Source organism: Haemaphysalis longicornis, unplaced genomic scaffold (genome assembly GCF_048455015.1).
Source record: "Haemaphysalis longicornis isolate Haplotype H1 unplaced genomic scaffold, Haemaphysalis longicornis Haplotype H1 scaffold_1, whole genome shotgun sequence".
In the NCBI taxonomy this organism is placed as follows: domain Eukaryota; kingdom Metazoa; phylum Arthropoda; class Arachnida; order Ixodida; family Ixodidae; genus Haemaphysalis; species Haemaphysalis longicornis.
The window spans coordinates 264,571,546-264,594,810 of record NW_027526203.1 but is presented as its reverse complement, the minus strand read 5'-3'; the positions used below and the strand labels follow the sequence as shown (position 1 = coordinate 264,594,810).

Genomic DNA, 23,265 nt, shown 5'->3' with positions numbered 1-23,265 from the left:
GAGACAACCCCAAAGCCTTGCAGTGCTGTGCAGCTAAACTAAGCATAGTGCGCGCAGTACCAACAGCAGTACGCACCACTACTTCTGTGTTTACGCGTGCTTTCAGAACTTCCGCTGTTTTCCCCACCATTCTTATGGCTTTAAAAAGGATGTGCCATAAATTTAAGCACAAATAACTCGTTCGGCAAGCTTATAAGCTCTGCCTAATTTGCATGGGCTTTTGCCACCCTCCACCAATTGCAGAGCTGGCTGGTACGACATTATAGGTTCTGTTGCGGGAAATGAACTAGTGGGTCACATGGCCATTCCCTTTTTTCCTAATTGTGTAGCTTATTTGAGCGAAGTTTACCTTAGATGTGGTGTCAGTATATATTTATTTATTCATGCTGTTAGCCCAGGGGCTGGAAAGAGCCCAGAAAGTACGATTCTAGTGAGGCAATCTTTTGAATGAACCAAACTTGTATTTTCTTTATGGCTCCTTTAAGAGCCAATTACTTTGCAGAGCAACAAAGGAAAGAAAAAGACTTCCTTGCCACATTTTAAAATCCAGTCTAACAAGAAAGCCTAAAGGGCAAAGGAAAGTGGCATCCACAAGCCACACTGCATAACGATGATAGGCCATTATGTGGTGCTATAATAGGCAATGCACATCTGCAAGCGCTATACAAAAAACTACAACAAACATAAACCCGAAAAAGCCAATTAGTACTCATTTATTGGGGCACAGTGCTCTCAAGATGAGGCTACTTCAGAACTACAAGGATACTACTCCACAACTACATTGTGCCTCAACACAAGAATTATTTAAAGACTGTTGCACACAAGCACTTGCACACTGCATTTTAAAGTGTAAATACACAAGGTTGTGCTAAAGCAAGACTTTTTGCACCGACTTTGCAAGTCAGCGCAAGAACAAGCATGTGGATACAATGTCCGACTAGAAAGCACAAAAACGATTTGAAGAAAGCTGAACACAAGTACTCACGTGTATTGTGTTTAGCTTTCTCCAGACTAACATACAGAAAAACAATACAATGCTGTACTAAAACTAATAGTGCCAACCTGAACACAAACAAGAACAAGGGTGTAACAAGAACAAATGGCCAGAAAAAACAAGAACCCCAAAAAAAGCACAAGATATCACTATTCCCTGTAACTAACAGTGCTGTATTATAGCACGATTTGAAGAAAGCTGAACACAAGCACTTGTGTGTCTTGTGTTCAACTTTCTCCACACTCCAACATACACGAAAACGATTGGGATACAATGCTGTACTAGAACCAAGAGTGCCATACCTGAGCACAAAAACAAGGGCGTAACAAATGGTGATGCACCTTAGCAAAAGAACAGAAGCCCCCTAAAAAGCACACATATTACACTTTATCAAAAGAAACAGTGCTGCATTTTGGCACAAAAAGTATCTGAAGGAAGCTGAATACAAGGCACTTGCGAGCCTTGTATTCAGCTTTCTTGGGGCCCAATAAAGGATTGCCCCAACGCACACTTTATCTGGGGTTTATCACAGAAAGGATGACGATACGAGGATCCTGTCAAGTTGACAGTGATAGGTTAAGCAGATTCACCAATGGAAGGAACCTACGCAAGGAAAAAAGCAACAAACTTTCAAGCAAACGGAGTACACTTGATTGCCCTCCTAAGCCAAAACCCACACACACATGACCAGGACATGAATAATAGGGCTGTATTTCAGACCTGCTGAAAACCCTTTACTCAAACTATGCTCCCTTCCCGAACACCAGAAAAACTTCCACACTGCTTTCCCTCACTTAACACTGAAAGTGCTCCCGCATTGTTCCGATCCCAACCACTAGAAGTGCTTGAGCACTGGGTTCCCCCAAACCGCCAGAAGTACTGGCTCACTGGAGTGCCCCCAAACACCAGAAGGGCTCGTACGCTGGGGTTCCCCTTAAACACCAGAAGTGCTTGCTTGCACACCAGGGCTCCTCCCAAACACTAGAAGTGTTTGCGCACTATTCCCCCCATATAAAGCATATTACGTATACAAGACTGTACTACAGATCCCCAAGAAAAAAAAACACCGAGCACGAGAGCCTAAGACATCAATAATGGGGCTGTTCAGACCTGCTGAGAACCCTAAAGATGAACACTCAACACAAGTGCTCGCGCACTGTGTTCCCTTTCAAACAACACAAGCACCTGCACCTGTGTTCCCTTTCAAACATAGGACTGTGCTCCAGACCCTAACCAAAAACTACCACACACACAAGCCCAGGACATGAACAGGGCTGTTCAGACCTGCTGAGAACCCGTAAGTTTAACACTCACTCAACACAGGTGCTTGCACACAGTGTTCCCTTACTAACAACACAAGCACCTGCACCCATGTTCCTTTTCAAACATGGGACTGTACTCCCGACCCTAACCAAAAAACTACCATGCACACAAGCCCAGGACATGAACAACAAGGCTGTTCAGACCTGCTGAGAACCCTTTTAAGATTAACACTCACTCAAGTGCTTATGCACTATGATCCCTATCAAACACAGGTACTTGCGCACCATGTTCCTTTTCAAACATACCCCCCCAAAACCATGACACCAGCCCAGGATTTAAACATGGGACTAATCCAGACCTTAACAAAAACCCATCGTGCACAGGAACATAGGACATCAATGAGGCCGTTCAGACCAGCTGAGTTGTAAGTTTAACGCTTGTGTTACCTCTCAAACACGCACTCAGATTTTAAACCCCTTGGTCTCGAGCATGAGCACATGAGGACCCGAGAACTCTAAAACCAGTAACGCAATAGTTCGCGTACTGTATCTTGCACAATTGTGCTCAGACTTACTCCAGACCCCAAGAGAAAAAACCAGCAGTAGCTTGGGTACCAAATTAATAGTTATGTGCTGTGACATCAAGCAATGCACTGCAAAAGGACAAGAGTGAGCCTTTAACTGAGATGCAGACAAGCGTGAAGCATGTTACTTCTACAGCGCACAAGGCATGAAAGAAAAACATACTACTGCACTGTTACTGAGACACTGGGCAAAATGCATTGAGGACAATTGAACGAGCGACAAAAGTTCAAATACAGCACAAGAGAAATGGCCTTTATGCCTCATTCAAAGAATCACCAGGACACACTTAGCAAAAAAAAAAAAAAACATGAACCCATTGGCAAAGTTTCACTCAACTCTACAAAAAAAAAAAAAAAAAAAAAAACGTGAAAAGACAGTTGCTGAACCCAATGTCTTCCTTTTGCAACGGCTACCTGGTCATGGTGCTTGCCCCCTCCCCCCAACCAATTGCTTCCCATCGTGGATGAACCCTGTGCACAAAAAGCGCTTGAGACCACGTTGGAGAAAAGTCAATGTACACCTGCTCAACAAGTCATTCCTTGCGAAGAGCACCACACACAAAACAAAAAAAAGGTCCAGAAGAAATGGACGCTGCCAGCACACGGGAGGCCGCGTGAGTAGCTGCCACTCACACGGCTTGAACGAATGGTCGCGTGGCGCTCCAACTCACGCTGTCAGCAGTGATGGCGAACGGTCCACCAGCGACTCCGGTGGACATGCGGGCAGCCATGATGGCGGACAGCGGTGCCACCGCCCCGACGCTGCACAAGGCTCCTTTCGCTGCTGCAGTCATGACGCCCGGTACGCTTCGAACCTCGGCGGGGACGCTAGCAGCCATGACGGCGGAACCAGCCGCCGCCGAAGGGTCCGCAGCAGGCGCAGACGCCACGCCGCCAGATGCGCCTCACGCAGCCTCCGGGACGTGCCCCCCTGTAGCATTGGCGTCCGCGTTGGCGACCACGATGGACACCGCCGCTTCCCCGATGGCCACGCGGCCGGACTGCACCGCGTTGTGCCGAGCACCCGAGCCCGCGGCGACCCGGCCGGGCGCTGCCTCCTGCCTGGCCACGATGGCGAACGTCTCGTTAAGGGCTTCGCCCTTGCCGGTAGCGTCCGCCCTGGGCGCGTGTCTCGGGAAGGCCTTCTTGGTGTCCGGTCGGACGTCCGCTCGCCTGGCGTCTGGCAGTTTGCCGCCGTGCTGGTTGGCTACGTTAGCCCTTGAAGCGATGTAGTTGCGCACCTCCTCGGCGTTCCGCTTCAGCTTGTTGTAATTCGTGAAGGAGTACGTCAACACACAAGCGCATCCAAGGATGGACACTCCCAACACGGCGATGATGACGTAAAGTCCCTCGCGGTTGATGAGCACCACCGGCAGATTCACCTGCGTTTGGAGCTCCGGTTCCATGCTTCAGCGCGAGGAAAACGCTAGGCTCGTAGCGACGTCATCTTGGCCAGAGCCGACCGTTGCGCCTGGGCGGGAGACGCCGACCCCATGGTCGCCCTACGAACTGCCGGCGGCACGGCGAGGCCTAGGGTCACCATGCCTCCGAGCAGCCCCTGCGAGCGTGTGCGCGAGCCAGGGGAACGAGATCGTCTGACGTCCGCGGCGTCAGCAGTGCCATTTTATGTAGCCTGCTTCGTTGCGATTGGTCCGGCGAACCGCGTCGAGCTACACCATTGGCTTTTGCAACCCTCTCGCGATTTCTCCATGCATTGTCAGTGGAAAATTTCGTTACGTCATCACTTCTGTTTCTTCCCCAAACCGCGACAAGGGGGGGGGGGGGGACAGATTGGTTTTTTTGTTTGTTCTTGAAAGTTCGCAATAGAAAAAAAAAAGAAAAAATTCGCCCCGGGCTAACACGAGGCGTGCAATAAAAAAAAATCTTCTGGCCAATCCCCCTGAGTGGGTATGCGTCAGTTTATGGGCCACCACCACACAAGGGTTAGGTATCTCCGCGTCTCATACAAAAAATAACGGTGGGCGCGAGATAGTTGAAAAATAACGGTGAGCGCGAGATGGTTGAGCCATCCGGACGTTTAAAGCGCTACTTGTGTTTGCTGAAAACACATATAAAAAGAAGAAATAGTGGGCAAGACGTGCACAAACAGGTCGTTTGCCCTATTTGTAAACCCCATTACCTACGTTATTTTCTATGTGCGGTAAGAAGAAGACGCCGACCACAAGAGAAAATGAAACAATGACAAGTCGGCCTCCCAAACGGGAGCCTTGTTCACACTCTTTTGTGGTCGGCGTCTTCTTTATTGTCTTCAAGAAAAATAATGGACAAACATTTTTGTTTCCTCCAAAATTTAGTCTCCTAAAGCGGGCACATTAGCCACAATATATCTCCCGATACTGGCCAATCCCCCAAGTGGGTATGCGCCACGAAAAAAAAGAAGGAACAACAAGAACGTACTCAGCACTTCATGTGCCGGCTATACTATCGTTCGGGGCATCCGAAACGGGGTTCTGCCGCCGGGATGTATGCTCGAGATCTGCCCTCCTGCGCTACATTGAAAATTCAAAACGATTCTCTTTATGATTGCGATTGGTCACCCTCGCTTTGATTTTTCAGGATTTTTTTTTTTTCAAAACTTTTTCCAACCGGTCTAAATTATCTTTACTAAGCGTCTCGTGATTAGATAAGAATTCCATTCATTTTAACCATCCTCTGTTGATTGGCCGATCCCCTGATTGGGTATGTGCCATACCTAAAGGCGCAACAACAACAACAGCAATCCTCGCCAGCATGCAACCGCTTAATAATTCGCACCTATGTGTTGTGCGACCGCCCAATGTTTAATCACGTATCTGTACGACCTCCGAAACTACGCAGCGGTCCTATGCAATGCTCTGGTTAGTGGCTTGTCATATGAATGTGATGGTACATTCTATCCGGGTGCATCGAAGCGAATGTTATAAAATAACTTGGGAAGCTGATGCGCATTGTTTGTAAGGGCTCTCATAGATTAAAAGATGACATATTTATTGGATACCATGAATGAAAGGCAGAATATAAACCTCGGAACATATCACATGCCAACGGGATCAAACAGCTAACACGTGTTTTTTTTTTTTTTTTTTCTCTCTCAAGATAAGCAAACAATTATATGTTCGAACTACCTCTGTGGTGCAATATATTCTTACTCTTGGAACATCTTCTATTAACACACGTACGTATTTGAGCGTTTTCTGCTCAGAACAAGCAGCGGCAGTATGGCGATCATATGGATAATATCCCGACATTAGGCCTCTTCTGTTTGTTATCTTTGACTGCTCAGAACTGTTCAAAACACCTTCGTGTTTTACTTGCTTATAGAATTTTTACTGCGAGAGCAGTTCCGGACTACCCCAGAACTGTTCAAAACTGCTAGGACGGGCAAATAAGAAAGAATTGTCTGCGCTTCTACCGGAGGAAAAACTGGGAGAACGAAGAACTGCTGTTAGATTTTTGTTCGAAATCATTTTTGAAGGCCACGCGTCACTACGCTGAGCTACCAAGTCACCAAGGCTCATTCTGTAACCGGCTCGAATGTAAGATCGGTGACGTGCGCCAACATTTCAATCGCAAAATATTTTTCTTCGATTGTGGCTACGCAGGTAGAAAGAAAGCATGTCCTCAGTCGGCCGCTTGGCTCAGCTGAAACTTGCAGTTTGAAGGCGCCGTACGTGCGCGCTGCATTAGAATCTTATTTCGGAGCAGAAAAAGAAGACACACCAGCAAGGGGCGAACAGGTGATGGTTTGTCTCTCGGTTGCGTATTTATGCCTTTTTAGCCATGCCTAAATAGGATTTAATGGAAAACCAACTCGCCCAGATATTCACGTTTCTCAGTTCACTCGTACAGTTTGCTGACGGTCACGCAGAATTATTCGTTCTATTTGAACGGAATGACGAAACTAGATGCTGTATGTACTCCTGTATCCTCGGACGCAAATGAGCAGTCATCTTTACTGGAAGTCACCTATTGATTTTTTGAAAATATGGAACTAATGCCTAGTGCTATCCGCCGTCCGCGTTGGGCACGTTAAGCGGGCGATCAAGACCACAATCTCGCATGCCCCTTCTACGTCGCATCGGTCGATAGCTAAGCGTCAGATGTCTCCAGTTCCGTTTTCTAACCAGGAAGCACAAGATAGCAGCAGAACTTTACAGCACAGCGCGGCATGCCGAGGGAAGCAACATTTAGAGTGAAGACAGCTCCTTGTTAAATCCGTGGGCATCACCCCTAATATGAAGAAATAACAAAAAAATATGCTTGTGAATTTGCAGAATATTATACTGGAGACGCCTACAATACATATTTATTATGTGTCGCAAATAGGATTCATAATAAAAGCCTCTGAATGCCAGCCACTGCAAATGGCAGAATAGGGCGACGATTGCGTTCTAACAGACAATCATCCACTTACATCGGCGTAATTGAACACTTTGACACAACATATTCTTTCTTTTGAAGCATGGCAATACTTTTATCATGCAGTTACGGGTGTATTTTGGTATTTGCAACCCGAAACGCATAGCAACCACATGGCGCGCCCACATGGCGCATGGAAGCTGCCATTTGCATCCTCCACTATTGTCTTGGTCGCCCGACCTTTTCTGCGCGTCTAGCGTAATCTCAAAAATAAATCAATTTGAAATTAACAGCACAGTTTCCAATTCCGTACTTTTGAACATTTTTTAAAAGCTCATTAGTTGTATTGAATTTTCGTATAGAAATTGCCCCAAGCCCTGCCCAGTCCTGCTCTGTGGGCATGTCCTTAGTAGGTCGCTGGGAAAAGCCGAGGCCACGCGACAGACGAGCGTTGCCAAGTTTCGAGCCGCATCGTGCGTGGCTGGCAAAGATAGATGGGAGCGATCGCAAAGGGTCAAGAGTAGAACCCGTGGTAGTTGGATGACTGGGTAATCAGGAAAGGGGGATGGGCATAAATACTGGGAATAAAGTATAAGCTTCACACATTTTTTTCATAAGCACTGTGAACAGTTTTATTTCCCAGTCGTGATAGTGGTAGTGAGTGATACTTGTAGGTCAAGCATCCACAGTATTCGTGCTAGTCCTCTTTTAAATGAATGAATGGCTACTTTATGAAGTGTGTCCGGATCCGGTTAATGGGGGTTTATATAGGAATGATTTCAATGTTCGATAGAGGGCGAGGTGAAATTTCAATACAAGGTGAAAGTAGAGAAAGTTCCGGTGAGATGGTGGAGCGTGGCAGGTGTGCAGGTACGACAACAGGGGCAATGTGTGAATGAGAATCTTTTTCTTTTTCTTTCTGTGCTCCATAAGTTGCACTGGTGGGGGTGACGTGGATGTGGAGGATGTTTCAACCAGAGGAGCCAGTGGATGGGATAATTTGTGTGGTTGCATGGGCTGCCTTATCTCCTGTGAAAGAGTTTTCATGACCTGAAACCTTCAACATCCTCAAGTGCCATTGCACTTGAGGATGTTGACACGAAGAAGGATTTCATGGGTTTATGGGTTTGTGGAGGTAAGAAAATGACTTCAAATGAACTGGCGAGGTTGTGAATGTGCGCTGGCGGGAGAATGGCCGATGTAGCTTGAAAAGTTGATGGCATGGAAGATGGCATGGAGTTCAGCTTCGAGGCTGGTGAGGTGATTTTTTGTAAGGTGTGGAATCAAGAGAGTCCTGGAGGTTCGGGGCACGTCTAGACAAGGCTGGCAGTGGTGGTAGTTAGGCTCAGGGATTTATACACATCCCGGCAACACCCCCCCCCCCTTCAAGGATTTCGACACCCCCCAAAAAGATTCCACAATCACGAGAACCCTGCCCAGGTATTTATACACCCCCCCCCAACCCGCGTAACCCCAACACCCCTATACACCACGGCCCTCAGGAATATATACAAACCCCGAACAGACCCCCAACATCCCCCAGGAGGATTTCGACACCCCCCAAAATTGAAATTCTGGATAAACTCCTGGTTAGCCTTGCGTTTGTGTAGGTGTACAGTTAAAATATTGGTTGATTGGCCTGCAATTGTTGCATGCAGAGCTTACGTAGGGTTGTGTTAGCTTGGGGAATTGGTTTTGATGGAGGTGCTTCAACTACTGTTGGTGGACGCCACGACGTGAGTGGGATGGGAAGACTGTGTGACTGTAGTGAGTGTCAGGCACCCCAGTCAATGAGAGCTAAGCCCTGATTAGAAAGGAATGTCTTGAGGGTTGTAGTCTGTTCTTTGGCTTTAATGGTGATGCAATTGATGGGTGGACGTGGAACGGCCTGTTTGATCCAAGAGATGTTGGTGGCCTTGGGGAGGCATTTATGAAAGAGAAAGTGGCATGATGAACGAATATCAGTGCTTGAAGATTGCTGTTGTTGAGGTTGTATACTTGAGTACCGTAGGAGAGTGTGCTGACAATGACTGCACTTACAAGACTACAGACAAAGATTACTGGCTAGCATTAGCTTAATTTGATCAGCATTGCATTCACACTCCTTCATGTAAATATAAGCAACTTGATGGAACGTTTTCAGGCATAATTTTCAGCAGAACTCAGATTCCTAGGTTAGAAATGCGCTACCTTGTGGAAGTAACTGCCCTTCATTCTGCTTCCTCAAATGGCCCCTAGAATTTCATACGTTTTTAAAAATGCTAACTGGTACAACGTTAGAGACACAGAGATGGTCAGTGGGAGGAGTTGTGTCATGAGAGGAATACCTAGTGAAACACCTGCAAAGTGAAAGTCTGCGGTACGAGTCGCATTACAAAATTGGTGCTCCTTTAAGTTATCTTGGCAAATTGGCTCGCAGTCGTGAAAATCTGTTACACAATTTGTAACACAGCAAAACTTCTCAAATGCTTCTTAATGGGTAAACAAATTGCAGCAGGCAACATTTTATCTTCCTTCTCCATATTATTGTTGTTGTTTTGTGGGTTGTGAATATGGAAAGACTGCAATGGATTGGGGTAGTCTAATACTACCATTAAAACAAACCTGCTTTAAGAAATCGATGTCTCGGAGGAATTCTAAAGCTCTAGTGGGTCTATCGGATAAAAACATTGCAATTGTCCTGGAATGTGCATGGTATGCATATCCAAGAAACGCCACCTCCTTTCTTGTTCCATAGCTGACTACCTCTTAAGAGGTGTGAGTGCATGCCTATGACCTATTCTGCATCTGGACCATAGACCTACAGGGCTCTTTTATCTCTCCGAGTTGGTCGGCAAACTCTTGGCTGTATGAAGTGGGGTGTGTTGTTCACCTCCTCATCTCAAACTTTTTGCCACAGCTCACAGTGCATGTTCTTTACTGTTAGTTTAAAATCCTGCTAAGGTACTTGAGGAGTGCCAATACTTTTTCAATCAGCTGTCTAGCTGCAGCCTGGTCAGCATCCTCACTGCCAGCTATGCCACTGTGGCAAGGTACCCAACACACTGTAATTTTTATATTTAGTTGGTGCACTCTGTACCACGCTTCATGGAGGGCAATATCTGCTGCGTTCCTGCTGACCTTTCCTGTTTGACATTGCCATGGCAAAACTGAGCAAGTCAGTACACATAACAGGCTTTCGTGTTTTACTTTGGATTATGTGGTCCAAGCCAAGTATAGTCCGTGTGCTTCTGCTGTAAACATAGTAGTGTCTTTGTTCAGTTTTTGTAGCAGAGAGATGCTGTCCAAGGGCAGCACAGGCCACTGCACATTTCGTTTTCAATGCATGTGAAAAGATTGAAACAGCCTGTACTTATCTTTAAGTAATAAAAAGAGCTGTTGCATGGCCAATTGTACATGCTTTCTTTTGCCTACGCATCGTGTCCCAGAATATGATGTACAAATCTTAAGAGTGCCACGCATTCATTTGGGGTTGTTGTGTAAGTGTCAACGATCAAGATGGACAGATTTGCAGCAAATCAGTTTTACAGATACCGTTGAGCAATAAAAGGTCGGTTTAAAAAGGACTTGAAAGTGACAGGAAGAAGAAAGTGTTAGGCAAAAAAGGACAGTGTGAGGAGAACCTGCATAACAGTGGCACCAGGCATAGCCATCCTAGATGAAAAAGAAAACAATGGGGGCGAGATTTACACGACAATGAGGTTTCACATGCATGAAGGAGCGATGGGTGGCACGTCACCAGCAGGGGCAGTGAAGAGGCGCGGCCTCTGTCTGCCCCTTTTTAAACCTCTGCTCGTGCACTTTGGACAATCCATCGACCATTCTCCCGATGCCACCACAACTGAGAGCATGAGTGAGTGTCGTGACAACGTGCACACCGTGGTGCGATGTGAAGCCACGTGATATGTGCAACTGTGAGGGAGGCTTTGGCTTCCCCCTCCATGTGAATGCCACTAAAGCAACACCTGGGCTATGAGACACGTTTAACGGAAACCTATGGAATAATTTAGGCCATCTGGGAATCTTTAGCCAGCACTGAAACCTTGACACGTAGGTGTTTGTGTTTTTAGGCTTTCAGCAAAAAAACAGCTGTGGTGGCTGCAAATCGAAGCCACGATGTCATGCCCAGTAGGCCACTGGGTTCGTCATCCCAGCATATAAGCTCACCTTCTCGCATGCACTGTGGTTCCCTTTATAGCTACTGAAGAAACTGATGGTGCCAACAAGTGGGCAATGGCAGTGCTGAGAGCATGAGTGAGTAGTGTGACCGCTTCGATGAGGAAGAAACACCACATCAGTGCTGGTGATCTCATGCAATTGGCTCTCCACAGTTGGTAGGAATGTGTCATCGAGTAGTTGGCATACGGTTTAACTTCCAGTACTCTCTGAAGACCAGGTACAATCAAAAGTGTTTTAGGACCAGCGTATAACGATACTAGGTGGAAAAAAGAAACACAAGGAGGACGCGACAAAAAAAAAAAAAAAAAAGGTAGCGGGGAACTGTCAGCTCCTCATTTCGTACGCAGCCTTGCGTCACTGGCTCTGCGGTTGTCTCAGGCAGCACACTATGGAATGCCCCAGAAACAGCTGCGCACAGAAGCAGGTTTTATGAGGTTTTTTTTAGAATTGGACATGCACTGCTTAGAGCATTTTATTCACAGGGCTAGGTGCGCCAAACCGTAAGAATTGCAAAACATGGCTTCCTGCAAAGCACATTTTGATTCCATGTTCCAAGTAAACAGGGTAAAAAGGTATTAATAAAGGTTAAAAGCAGTTATTCAAAGTATCACGATTAAAACTATTATTTTTATTTAAACTGTTCATTGACGTTGAAGTAACAAGACCGGTGCAGAAAGCCAGTGTCACGAAAAAATTCAAAAACATTATGAAGACCACCCTTGGCCCATCATCGGGTGTAAAGGTTTAAAAAAGCGTACAGAGCTTTCAAATGTCTTATATGTGCCACTTCCAGGGATGGGCAGCACATGTGATACAGTCAGAAGTTCTCCACAGTGCTCGTAAACGGCTTCCTGTTCTTTTTTCATTGGGAAGTTTTGTGTCAGCACAGTGCAGCCTCAAAAAACCGATTGCCATGTCTACAGCCTTTTCATTCCGATATGTAGGCTTGACTAAATGTGACTTATTTCTCGTTTGTTTGTCCCATTCAGATTGCCAGTGCAACTTAATTGACTTTCTTATGGTGTTCCAAAGTTCCTGGTAGGAAAGCTTGACCTTTGTCATTTCTCGGCACTTGCTATTCCATGCTACTCTATTGACAGTTCCATTTTCTGGAATGCCAATAGGGCTTGGTATCCAACAAAGAGCAACACTAACCCATGCCAATGTCAGGCAGCAAAGTCAGTACTAAAGCACACCTACAGCTGCATTCTTTGAAAAGACAATGGAACTTACTGCATGCGTGGCACCTCAGAAATCTGTAAAAATGTCCACTTTTTGTACCCCATTTGCTATTGTGTCTTTGATGGCTGCAGTTATACTAAAGATTTCTACCGTGAATATGCTAGCCTCATAAGCTATTCTCTCAGCTCATACCGAAGAAACAACTCATGGACACTGACCAAGTATGAAAATGTATTCGATGTTTCGAAACCACACATGGTTCGCCGAGTTAGAAGTTGCTGTCACTTTATGTAGTCAGCATGTGACGTAACAAGCATGCTTAGACGGCCAGCACCGACTGAAGGATAAACGATTCTAGAAGCCGCTGGGGTGACACGTTTTAGGGGCGAAGCACCTTTGGGTTCGGGCGGCCGGCATCTCCTGTCATCTCATGCAGTCACAGTACTAAAACACCAGGACACTCGTTTTCCAACACCTCGCGCTAGAATGTTACCTCTTCATGGGCAAAAACGTATACTAGCTAGACGCCTCACCTCACGCTAGAACACATGCTGTGGCATGTAACACGAAGACAACTTACGGCCAGTCTGTCACTCATTTATTTGCTTAAATCCGGTTAAACGCAAAAGAGGGTGCCACCGCCTCAGCAAGCACGCGATTGCTCCTCTCACCAGTGCTTCTCTGGAGACCAATCAGAGCGGGCCACGTGGCAAGAGAGAGACTTGCAATCTTTGAATACACTTATACACTGCATGCTTCGTCCCTCCCTAAGTTTCACATTAGTGGAGATGGCCAGGGATTTTTTTTTTTGCAGGCTAAAATAGCGGTGTTGTCCCAGTCAATCCCAGGAGATTTTTCACTTGCATGTTCAGCGGTGGCATTTTTCGTATGATCATTATTGCTAACACCCGGTTAGTGCTATTTGAGTCGTCTCGAAAACTTCCCTGTTTCGCCAATGTATACTTGATAGCAATCAGTGCATGGCATCCTGTATAAGACTTATGGAAATGAATCAGTTGGCAACCAGTCTTCAACACTCATGAGCTGGTTCTGGAGCTTGCTGGTTGGAAAGTGGGCAGTGCACATGTTGTATTTTGAGAATATGTGTGATAGTGCTTCACTGATTCCTGGGGTGTAGGGAATGGCTGCGTGTGCACATAACGTCTTGTTGTTCTGTGTTCATGGCTGCAGTATCTTCTCAGCTTTGCAGATGAAGCGTTTAGGATATCCGTTGCCACTCATTTCACAGTGGATTGTTCCTAATTCTCTTTTCAATGCATCGCCATCTGAACAGACACGTGCGGTGCACGTTATGAAGGATGACACTATGGACGTCTTGTGGCCAATTGAGTGGCAAGAGGCAAAATCAAGGTAACGGCCTCCTGTATACTAAGGTGAACTCTCACCCCATGAACCAGTATGTCCAAAAAAGGTAGAACCTAGTCTTTCTCAATTCCATGGTGAACTGTATAGGCAGATTCTGGGTGTTGAGGCTGTTCAAGGAACATGGGATGTCTTGCTTCTTCAAATATACAAAAACAGTCACTCACGTAGCGACGAAAAATCCTTCTTGCCGGAGTGAAGGTGGCCAAATCGATCACTGCATTGATCAACACCTAACAATTACCGACCCATATCGTTAACCAGCATCCCATGTAAAAACTTGGAACATATCTTGTACTCCCACTTAGTAACTTTTCTTGAAACAAATTCTTTTTTCTCGCCTTATCAGCATGGTTTCAGGAAGACTTTCTCTTGCTAAACACAGTTACTTTGTTTCACTCAAACTTAATATAATTCTTGACTGCGGTTCATGTACGGATTGCCTTTTTCTTGATTTTTCTAAAGCTTTTGATAAAGTATGCCATAAATCCCTTCTCTTCAAACTTAGCCAACTTAACATAGACAGTAACACTTTTTTGTGGATAGAACAATTTCTTCTGAACCGCTCACAGTACGTAACGTGTAATGACCAAGAATCATCTCCTAGCCCTGTTCACTCTGGCGTGCCACAAGGCTCGGTATTAGGCCCCCTTCCCTTTTTAATTTACATTAATGATCTACCTGATTGTGTTTCATCTAGTATTAACCTATTTGCTGATGACTGCATTATTTGTTTGCAAAATTAACGATAACGACACTAACATGCTTCAGAATGATATTGACGCGGTATTCATATGGTGTAGGAAGTGGCACATGGAACTAAATACTACTAAATGTAAAGCTATGCGTGTCTCACAGATTTAATCTTCTCCAGCCCTTTATCACCTCAACAATGTACCCCTCGAAGCCAAAACGTCATATCGCTACTTAAGGGTTCACATAACTTCATTCCCTTCATGGTCATTACATATTGAACAAATAATTAACAACGCCAACCGCATGCTCGGATCCCTTTGCCGTAACTTTTCATCTGCTCCTATTTCCCTCAAGACACTTTTGTACACATCCTTGGTAAGATCTAAATTAGAATACGCGGCACCAATATGGGATCCTGGCACTAAAATTTTAATCAAATCTCTTGAACTCGTTCAAAACAACACTGCGCGATTTATTACAGGCAATTACAGTAGAGCATCCAGTGTAACATCCATGAAAAATACTTTGCATTTGCCTCAGCTCGCCCATCGTCGTCAGTATTTTCCTCTGTTTATTTCATAGAATATACTATCACAATCCCTACTTGCGTTCCATCTTGGTTTCTGCCCACATTGATCACCGTCAGAAAGTTGCAATCATGTCCTGTCGCACAAAATCTTGTTCTCAGTCTTTCATTCCTCGCACAGCATATGACTGGAACCACCTCCCCGGACCAATCGCCGCCATTGAAAACCATCCACAGTTTCGCATAACTTTAGCTAGCACTGTTACTTTAGGAACCACATAGACCTGTTATACACTACCTTTTTGCTGCATTGTATGATCTGTTCTTTTTGTGTTTGTAACCCACTCCCCTCTGTAATGCCTCTCGCCTTGAGGGTAAAATAAATGAAATGAAAATCAAATGAAATACTTTTTCCTCCTATGCCTCCATTACAAGATTAGCTGTTGTAACCAAGCTTGACACTGTCATTGCCATGCCCTGTGTCTGATGATAGAGGCTGTCACCAAAGAAAAATTGGTGTTGCTTAGGGAAAACATCACCAACTTGCTGAGCTCGGTAAGTCAAAGGGAGTGCGCTCAGGAAGACAACTGTATGCTTGCTTTTAGGACTTCTTTGCACGTGGCTACTGCCAATTTTACTGGGACGCTGGTGAAAAGAGACTTGGTGTTGAATGAAACCACGACGTCTTCACTCATTGTGATGTCCTTTAGCTTCGCAACAAATGCAAAAGTATTTTCGGCATGCGTGGGGGTCCTACCGGCTGGTGGCCCAACACTTTGTAAAGGTAGCCCGAGAGCAAGGACAGCGGCAGTCAACAGAAGTTTTCAAGATGACTCCAGGAGCACCAACTGTATGTAAGAAATAACAATGATACGACGAAAGAAATTGACGAACATGCCTGTAAAAATTCTCACAGGATTGACTGGGACAATGCTGCTATTTTAGCCCGGAAAAAAAAAATGTAATCCAAATCGCTTATCATTCAGTCAACACAAGCCATGATTAACCAGACAAAGGGAGTCTACGAATGCTCGTTAGGTCACGTGCTGGCTACATAAAGTGACGACTTCTTGTCTAAGACTTGTGCTACAAGGCAACTTTGGATTTGCAGTTGAACGCTCACCTTAAAAGTGTGCCCTGTGTATTTACAATGGGGCACTCGATAGACACTTGGTTCAAAGGCCTTCGAAAGGCCTTTGAAACGGCCGTGTAGCACAGGTATAACTCAGTGAACAAGGTAGCCGTAAGCAGTTCCGAAACATCAAATATATTTTCATACTTGGTCAGTGTCTGTGATACGTTACTTCATTCCCATGGCTGACGAGATGAACTTTTGTCGAATTCTTGACTATGTAACCACCAAGTTTATAGAAGTAAAACCAGTGTGACAAGCAAGTTCTGAGACATCAGTAAAGTGGTGGCAACAGCTATTTTCATCATCATTATCAGCCTGTTTGTGTCCACTGCAGGACAAAGGCCTCGGATGGGGACCATTGGGTGGAACATCCATTTAATATAATAGCTTCCAAGGGATGGTGAACGAAATTGGGGAAAACCAAGGATTCAATGGAGGGATAAACTAAGAATTACAAAATACCTGCTGTACTTGTCTTTAAGTGCAAGGAATTCTTGGCAAATAAATTGGTCTGGAAAACCTTCTTGTCATAAGTTAACAAAGATAGACCACATTCGACAGCACTGTGTTCCTAGGTGGCTAGAATGTCCAAGAAGCTCAAGAGGGTTGACGGGCAAATCTTGAAAAGAAAGCGAGATGTGCTTTTCCAAACGAAGGGCAAGAGGGTGGACCACTCTTGACTTGTTTTCATACAGCTTCCCTTATTTATTCTCAGACAATGCGCCGGCACAAAGATGGTCATTTATGGGTGTCGTTCTGGCTGACCATGCTCTGCTTAAATATGCTCTATGGAACCACAAGGGCCACTCATTGCACTTCGACAAAATGTTTATTCTCACTTTCTCTCTCTTTCCCTCAATGAAGAGACTTAACAGGGGAATAACTATGCGCCTGTGGTGAGGCTGAGGCGCAGGGTGGGTGAGGTGAGGACGGACTAGCAGGCTGACCCCTACACAATACAGCTATAGTCAAGATGAGGCCGCATCAGTGAACCATGAATTCTTACCATGTATGCAAAGTCTGCACCCAATGACTCATGTGACGAAATGTTCCCGTGCAAGTATTTTCAGTTTCTTTATGTGTGTTCCAAATGTTAATTTTGAGTCAGATGTGATGCCTGAGAATTTGTGCTCACTGTGTACTGGAATGAGTGCATCCTTAACTCTAATTTCAGGATTGAGACAAATACTTCATCCTCGCGAAAAGCACACACATGTATGTTCTTGGGGAGAAAAATTAAGGCCGTTTTCATCTGCCCATTGTTGTAGTCAATGTACAGTATTCGGGCCCTGCCTTTCGCTGACCGACAGGTTGTACGGGCAATGAGGGGACAAACTCAGGTGGAGATCATCCTAGCTGCAATCAAGAGAAAGTGGACTTGGGCTGGACATGAAATGCAAAGTACTGAGAACCAAGGTAACAAAGTGGTTACCAAGAGATGGGACCAGAAGTAGGATAAGTCTGGCAACTCGATAGAGGGATGCGGTAAGGTAAATTTGGTGGAAATATGGTATTTGAACAGAACAGCATAGGATCAGCTGAAAGTCTACGAGAGACGCCGCCATTCTGCAGAGGACATAAATATGCTGACGATGATATATACACATGACATTAAGTAAGTGCAAGAGGCACCTGAAAAAGAGCCGAAAATTTTTCTTAAGGGAGGTATTCGCACTTCGAATTCAGCAAAAGCGAGGTAAAGTGTTATTAGCACCATACAGGGTTGTCCACAGGACTACCAAGCTCAAGTCTCCAAACTATCAGTGCAAGCTGATACTTTAAGCTGCCATTGATGTAGCAAGGGCTAATCAAACGCACTGCAAATGCAGAATATTGGCTAGTCAGCGAGCACCACTGCGTGTCTCATCTGCTTTACTCGAGAGAAATCCCTTAAAAAGCCTGTAGAAAATTGTTTTGCACTTTGTATGGATGAAGCGAGGGACAATGTGAAACATTGTTGTCTGATTACGTGTGTTTGCTATGTTTATAACTTAAGGAGGCTGTAAATGAGAACCTTGAGTCCTGCAAGAAAGCTGTCAGTAGAAGGGCTACTGGACAGTGCTCAAGAATTTGCGAGATACATACACATGGGGCGTATGAAGTGAACCAATGTGCCTGATTATGTACAGATGGAGCCAAAGCTATGCAGATGAAGCATGAAGGTATAGCATTGGTAAAAATAGAAAAAGACCCTGATGCAGTTTCGACTTGCGCATGATACATCATGAAGCCCTTCCATGGAGCTGAATTCATTGATGTCTTCCACCATCAGTATTGCGAACCATGTCGACAGAAGCCCGCTGAAAGCAAAGCTGTTAACAGCTCTGAACAAAGAGATGGGCGTTGAACGCAAAGCAGTGCTTTTCTCTTGCGACACGTGGTGGCTTTCATGAGTAAACATGCTGAAGCTTGTATTCAAGCTGCAGCAAGAGTTTTTTTTTTTTTTGAAGTAAAACTGCTTCCTCATGCTATTCACTTATTTAAACAAGCTAATGTTTTCAACTACAAGGGCAGAACACATTCTGCAGCTCAAAGACAGTCACCACACGCAAGCGCAAGGTCGACATGTGGGCAAGAAAACTGGCACGGGCCCCAACCTCAGGTCGATTGATGAGAACACGTAGCTGCGCAACTCGACACAAATTGTCAACTTCATTAAGGGAGTGCTCTCGGCTCTGAAACACGGGAGGAAACATACTCCTGCCAGAGTCAGGTCAGACCACACGGCTGGACAAGTGGCTTGTGGAGCACAAATTCATTTCCTACAGACTTCAATGAAGCAGAGAACAGTACATGGACTTTACTACACACGCAAGTCTCCACTTTTCCCAGAAACCACTTTCTGAATTTTGGGCAGGTTAATAACGTGATGATTTTCAGCATGAAAGCTAAGCTAGTCCTCCTCCCTTTTGACATGACAAATCTTTGTAAATGCAGTTTCACGCAGTGGCATCCATAAAAACAAAGTACAAGCCACAGATCACGCTGGAGTTGCCGTTTCCGAATTCCATACTTGTTTTGAAAAGCTATGTGATCATAAATAAGTTTAGCACTAATCCCTGCTGGTGTGAATTCTTCCCTTCCAATCGTTTTCGGCTGGGACAATTAATTCATACTGACATATTTGTGGAAAAAAAATACAGCATCTATTTTCCGCATTCTTGTCCATGAAAAACAAGGAGGGAGGAGGAGTAGGTGAAAGGTTTACATTTTCGGTGGATCGCAAGCTCCAAGCTTTAAAGCCACTGCCTTTCGGCATCAGGGCCGGAGCGGACAGAGTGACAAGCCTGCGCACTTGACGAACTAGTGCTCCTCCTTCTTGAATCAGTAGTAGTCTTGCCACTTCATTTAACCTTGTGTTCAAGGGGTGGCAGAGGCCCAAAGGCCTCTGCGACGTCTAGGGCTCTGGCTGTGACGGTTTCTTGGGTTGCCAGGCCAGAGCTCCCCAGAGCCTGCTCCCAGTGAGAGTGGGAGGGGAAAAGTGGGAAGGTGTCGCGCGGACACTCACACAGGGAGCGGAAGAGCGTGTCCAGTGCGTCACATGAGGGGCAGTGAGGGGAGGCGAATTGGTGTGGCTGGGTGTGCACAAGGAGAGTGCAATGTGGGAAAGTGTGGGTTTGTGAGAGCCACCACATGTGCGCTGCCGGCGAAGTAAGTGAAGGGTGCGGGGGAGGTAGGTTCCTGCAGATGAGGCAGAGGCAGAAACAGAGAGAGATACTGGACAAAATCTGCGCTGTCCTTGTCGTCTATCTCTCTCTGTCTTTGTCTCTTTTTTTGCACTGTTTTGCTTTGAATACGGGAGGTGATAGCAAAAAGGGCTGACCAGGAAGAACTGCACCAGTCGAAGCCGTTCTAATTCCATTAGTCCATGTCTCCTAGATGCGATAAGTTTAATGAGACCAATAGTTTGGATGGTGTGGGTGTGCAAGAGGTGTATAGGGTCTGTGCTGCTTCTGTTGGCTTTGGGATGCGTGCCGAGAAGGCAAAGCTGAGAAACCCAGGGGATTGGTTGTCCGTCCAGCATAGTCTGAATGGAGGTTGGGGAAGTGGGTCTAACCCAAAGTGGAGGAGGAAGTAAAAGTGCGAATGTAGCGGCCGAGCAAGTCAAGCCTGCTTGTGCCGCAAGACAGGAGACCGTGGCAGCCCCTGCCGAGAGTGTGGCCTCTATGTGGGCATCGCTGCCTTGCGCGACACAAAGCCTGATGTTATCCACGTATATTGTAGAGTGGAGGGATGGTATAGTTTCTAGTGCATTTGCAAGAGGCAGCATGGCGAGATTGAATAGTAGGGGTGAAAGAACGGCCCCTTTGGGGGGTGCCTCGGTTGGGCATGTCAATAGTGTTTGACTTGACGGTGCCCAGTCGGTGATTACGTTCCCCAGAGATTACATATGTAGGCATATGTGTGAACTCCTAGGTGCAGTGTGTTGATGGAGCTAAGTAAAAGTGGAGTGCCCTACCTGATCAAATGCCTCATGGAGATCTAACTCAAGGATTGCTGCATATTCTCTGGCAGGAGGGTGTTGTAGCATGTAATGGTCGAGTTGAACAAGGGCACCCTGTGTAGACAGTCCGGGGTGGAAGCCTATGAGGTTTGAAGTTTCACTACGATACACTGCGGTTTACACAAAATAGAAACAATCGTGGCATGGAAAGTGGAAAAAGCTGCACTATAGCAGCTTGACTAGCCCCACCTCCCGCCATACAAGGCAGCAGGACAATGGCACAGCAAACCTCATGCGGTCCTCACGTACGATTGAAAGAAAATAAAATAACAGTTTACTGGTTATTTTTCAAGTACAGTTTACATGCACACGTGGGTGTATACAAGCACATAAAGTCATTAGGAAAAGAAAAAAAAATAGCGAAAAGTCAACTTATACCAAAGTTAGACACTACAACAGAAATGAGTACAATCCATTTACAAGGACTGGATGCAACTTCTTGGGTTGCAATTTCTTAGGTTGGGGAAAAGAGAGATTATTCTTCAAAATGTGCAGATAGTCGAGGTTGGTCACAGATTGGGCTAGTGCGATAGGTTTGGCTGGCTTGGGAATTAAAGTGATATCGGAGTGTCTCCAACTTTGAGGTAGCGTGTCGCGGAATGACATAGCGAGAGCAATGCCATCGCGTGGTGCCGGTAAGACTGATTTAAATTGGGTTCTGTGTACGCACCGTAAAACAAACGTTTGCCATGTTTGTTATCTAAGGCTTTTAGCAGTCCTATGTTGGTGCATATTTCAGATAAGTAAATCACACCACAGTTGCAGAAACCGTTTGCAGTTATCTTGGTCCTCCACTTCATAAGATGACTGTAGCTCACGTTTTAGTATACGTGTCGAAGAACAAATTGTACGACGTTTGATCGCGCAGACGACTCAATAAACGTGGCGGAATTTGTCATTCCTCGCAGGAACCTGCTACAAATGGGCATACCAATCCCACTTTCAAAGCAAACATGACACCCCCTCTTCCGCAAACAATCAGTCTCTTCCGTACGGTGTTCGGGAAGTTGTACGGATTTACTGAAACGAATTGTATGCTTCCTCTGCGACACAACTTTAGACCTCAGTTTCACTGCGCTCGAAAATTTTAAAACGATCGTATCTCGAAACCCTTTGGTCACGAATGTGTACATATTTAGCTACGTGTGATCACCAACACTACCAACCTGCAGTTGGCGGAGCCGCCATGTTACTTTAACCATGCCACTTTTTTATTAGAACCAGTGCCTAAGTTTTTCGGCTGGTGCGCCATTTCTCCTTATCGCAAGCAACCACGTCACGATTCACGCGCACAATATCGCTAAATTAAAAAAAAATAACAAAAGCAGCTGCACGGATCCAACTTTTTGGCCTCTTCAAACACGCCAAAGGCACCAGCGTAATTTCCACTAACCTGTCGGGGACGGCCAAAGTGGTGAACCGTAGTACTGTGCACTGTTCATGCCTTGCAGTTACGTCCTTTTTCTTTTTCGTAGAACGTTTCTTTGAACACATAGTGACGCTGACGCTGAACGTTTAAATAGATGACACTCCTGACGTCGTGAACTTGGGAAAAAAACGACGGCGCACAGAAATACGCACCAAGAACTTCGGCCAGCCATCTCATGCCAAACATGCATTGGCACAAAATAGGGAGGATTTGTCGCTAGGCTTTTCTGTCCTCCATAGGACAGAAAAGCCACCACAAAACCACCCTCTCCCTAGAAAAAAAAAAAAAAAAGCACCGCCTTCTTTTCATGCACGCTCGCAAGGTGGCCCCCGCCATCGCCTCCGCGCGCCTCTCTCGAATTTTCCTTCCCTGCACTTACCCACTTACCCTGCGCTTAGGCAGCAGAAGCAGGGGGCGAGCGTGCATGTGGGATGGGGCGACGAGTGGGCAAAAGTTCGAGGAACTGCCACGCCGCCTCAATTTTTCTCTGGCCGGTTGTAAAGGCGGGGTGCGGGAAACAGATGAAAAAGTCAGGGCTGTATCGCCCTGAAGCCACACTAAACACGAAAGTAATGTCTCATTTTGCCAACAGAAAAGAATATATGAGAGAAAGAAGCAGTACACAAACGTCCGCCCGGCCGTCGCCTAACAAGGGAAGTAATTTATAACCACCTGTTTGTAAGTCGCACGAAAAAGGAGGATAAATGTCCACCCGTTCGACCAAAACCCGCCACCATAAGGAAACCTTCAGGTCACACGTGGAATCAAATGAAGGTTTATGTATGACGTGCACGCTGTTCTGATAGATTTTCGTCGCCACGTTTCTTGCCGTGTCTCTAGTCAACTTGGGATTTAGTTGACTAAAGTCTTTTCCCAGGCCCACACTCCGGGCTCGCGTAGACGTGCCGATTGCAGCTTCAACTCCAAGCTTCCCAATCACACTTTGCCGGTCACGACTTGTCTGATTAAAAGTAGCTCTAAACTTGAAAAAATGCCGTGTTGTTTCGATACATGCTCTTCACAAAACTCTTC

General features: G+C 45.7%; 2 protein-coding genes across 6 annotated transcripts in view; one reads left to right on the top strand and one right to left on the bottom strand.

The window, feature by feature from the left end:
* The window catches only part of LOC144145325 (UPAR/Ly6 domain-containing protein crok-like), a 115,082-nt gene that overhangs the window by 70,940 nt on the left and 20,877 nt on the right, over positions 1-23,265 (top strand). The gene's annotated exons all lie outside the window — the stretch shown is intronic.
* Positions 698-22,505, bottom strand: LOC144145306 (uncharacterized). 5 transcript variants are annotated; one of them, XR_013317475.1, is made up of 5 exons: positions 22,198-22,505; positions 20,760-20,858; positions 15,923-16,013; positions 2,461-4,398; positions 698-2,278 (listed from the first exon to the last, which is right to left on the bottom strand). XR_013317475.1 is itself a non-coding variant. In XM_077676880.1 (3 exons), the coding sequence occupies exon 3, from the start codon at positions 4,244-4,246 to the stop codon at positions 3,746-3,748; it is 501 nt and encodes a 166-aa protein (XP_077533006.1). In that variant the 5' UTR covers positions 4,247-4,398; positions 15,923-16,013; positions 22,198-22,505; the 3' UTR covers positions 698-3,745. The 5 variants fall into 5 exon arrangements, 1 of the variants encoding a protein (XP_077533006.1); XR_013317472.1 differs by lacking the exon at positions 20,760-20,858 and adding an exon at positions 14,111-14,160; XR_013317471.1 differs by lacking the exon at positions 20,760-20,858.

Excerpts from the sequence above, each read along its gene's own strand:
- LOC144145306 (XM_077676880.1), bottom strand. The coding sequence starts at position 4,246 with ATGGAACCGGAGCTCCAAACGCAGGTGAATCTGCCGGTGGTGCTCATC.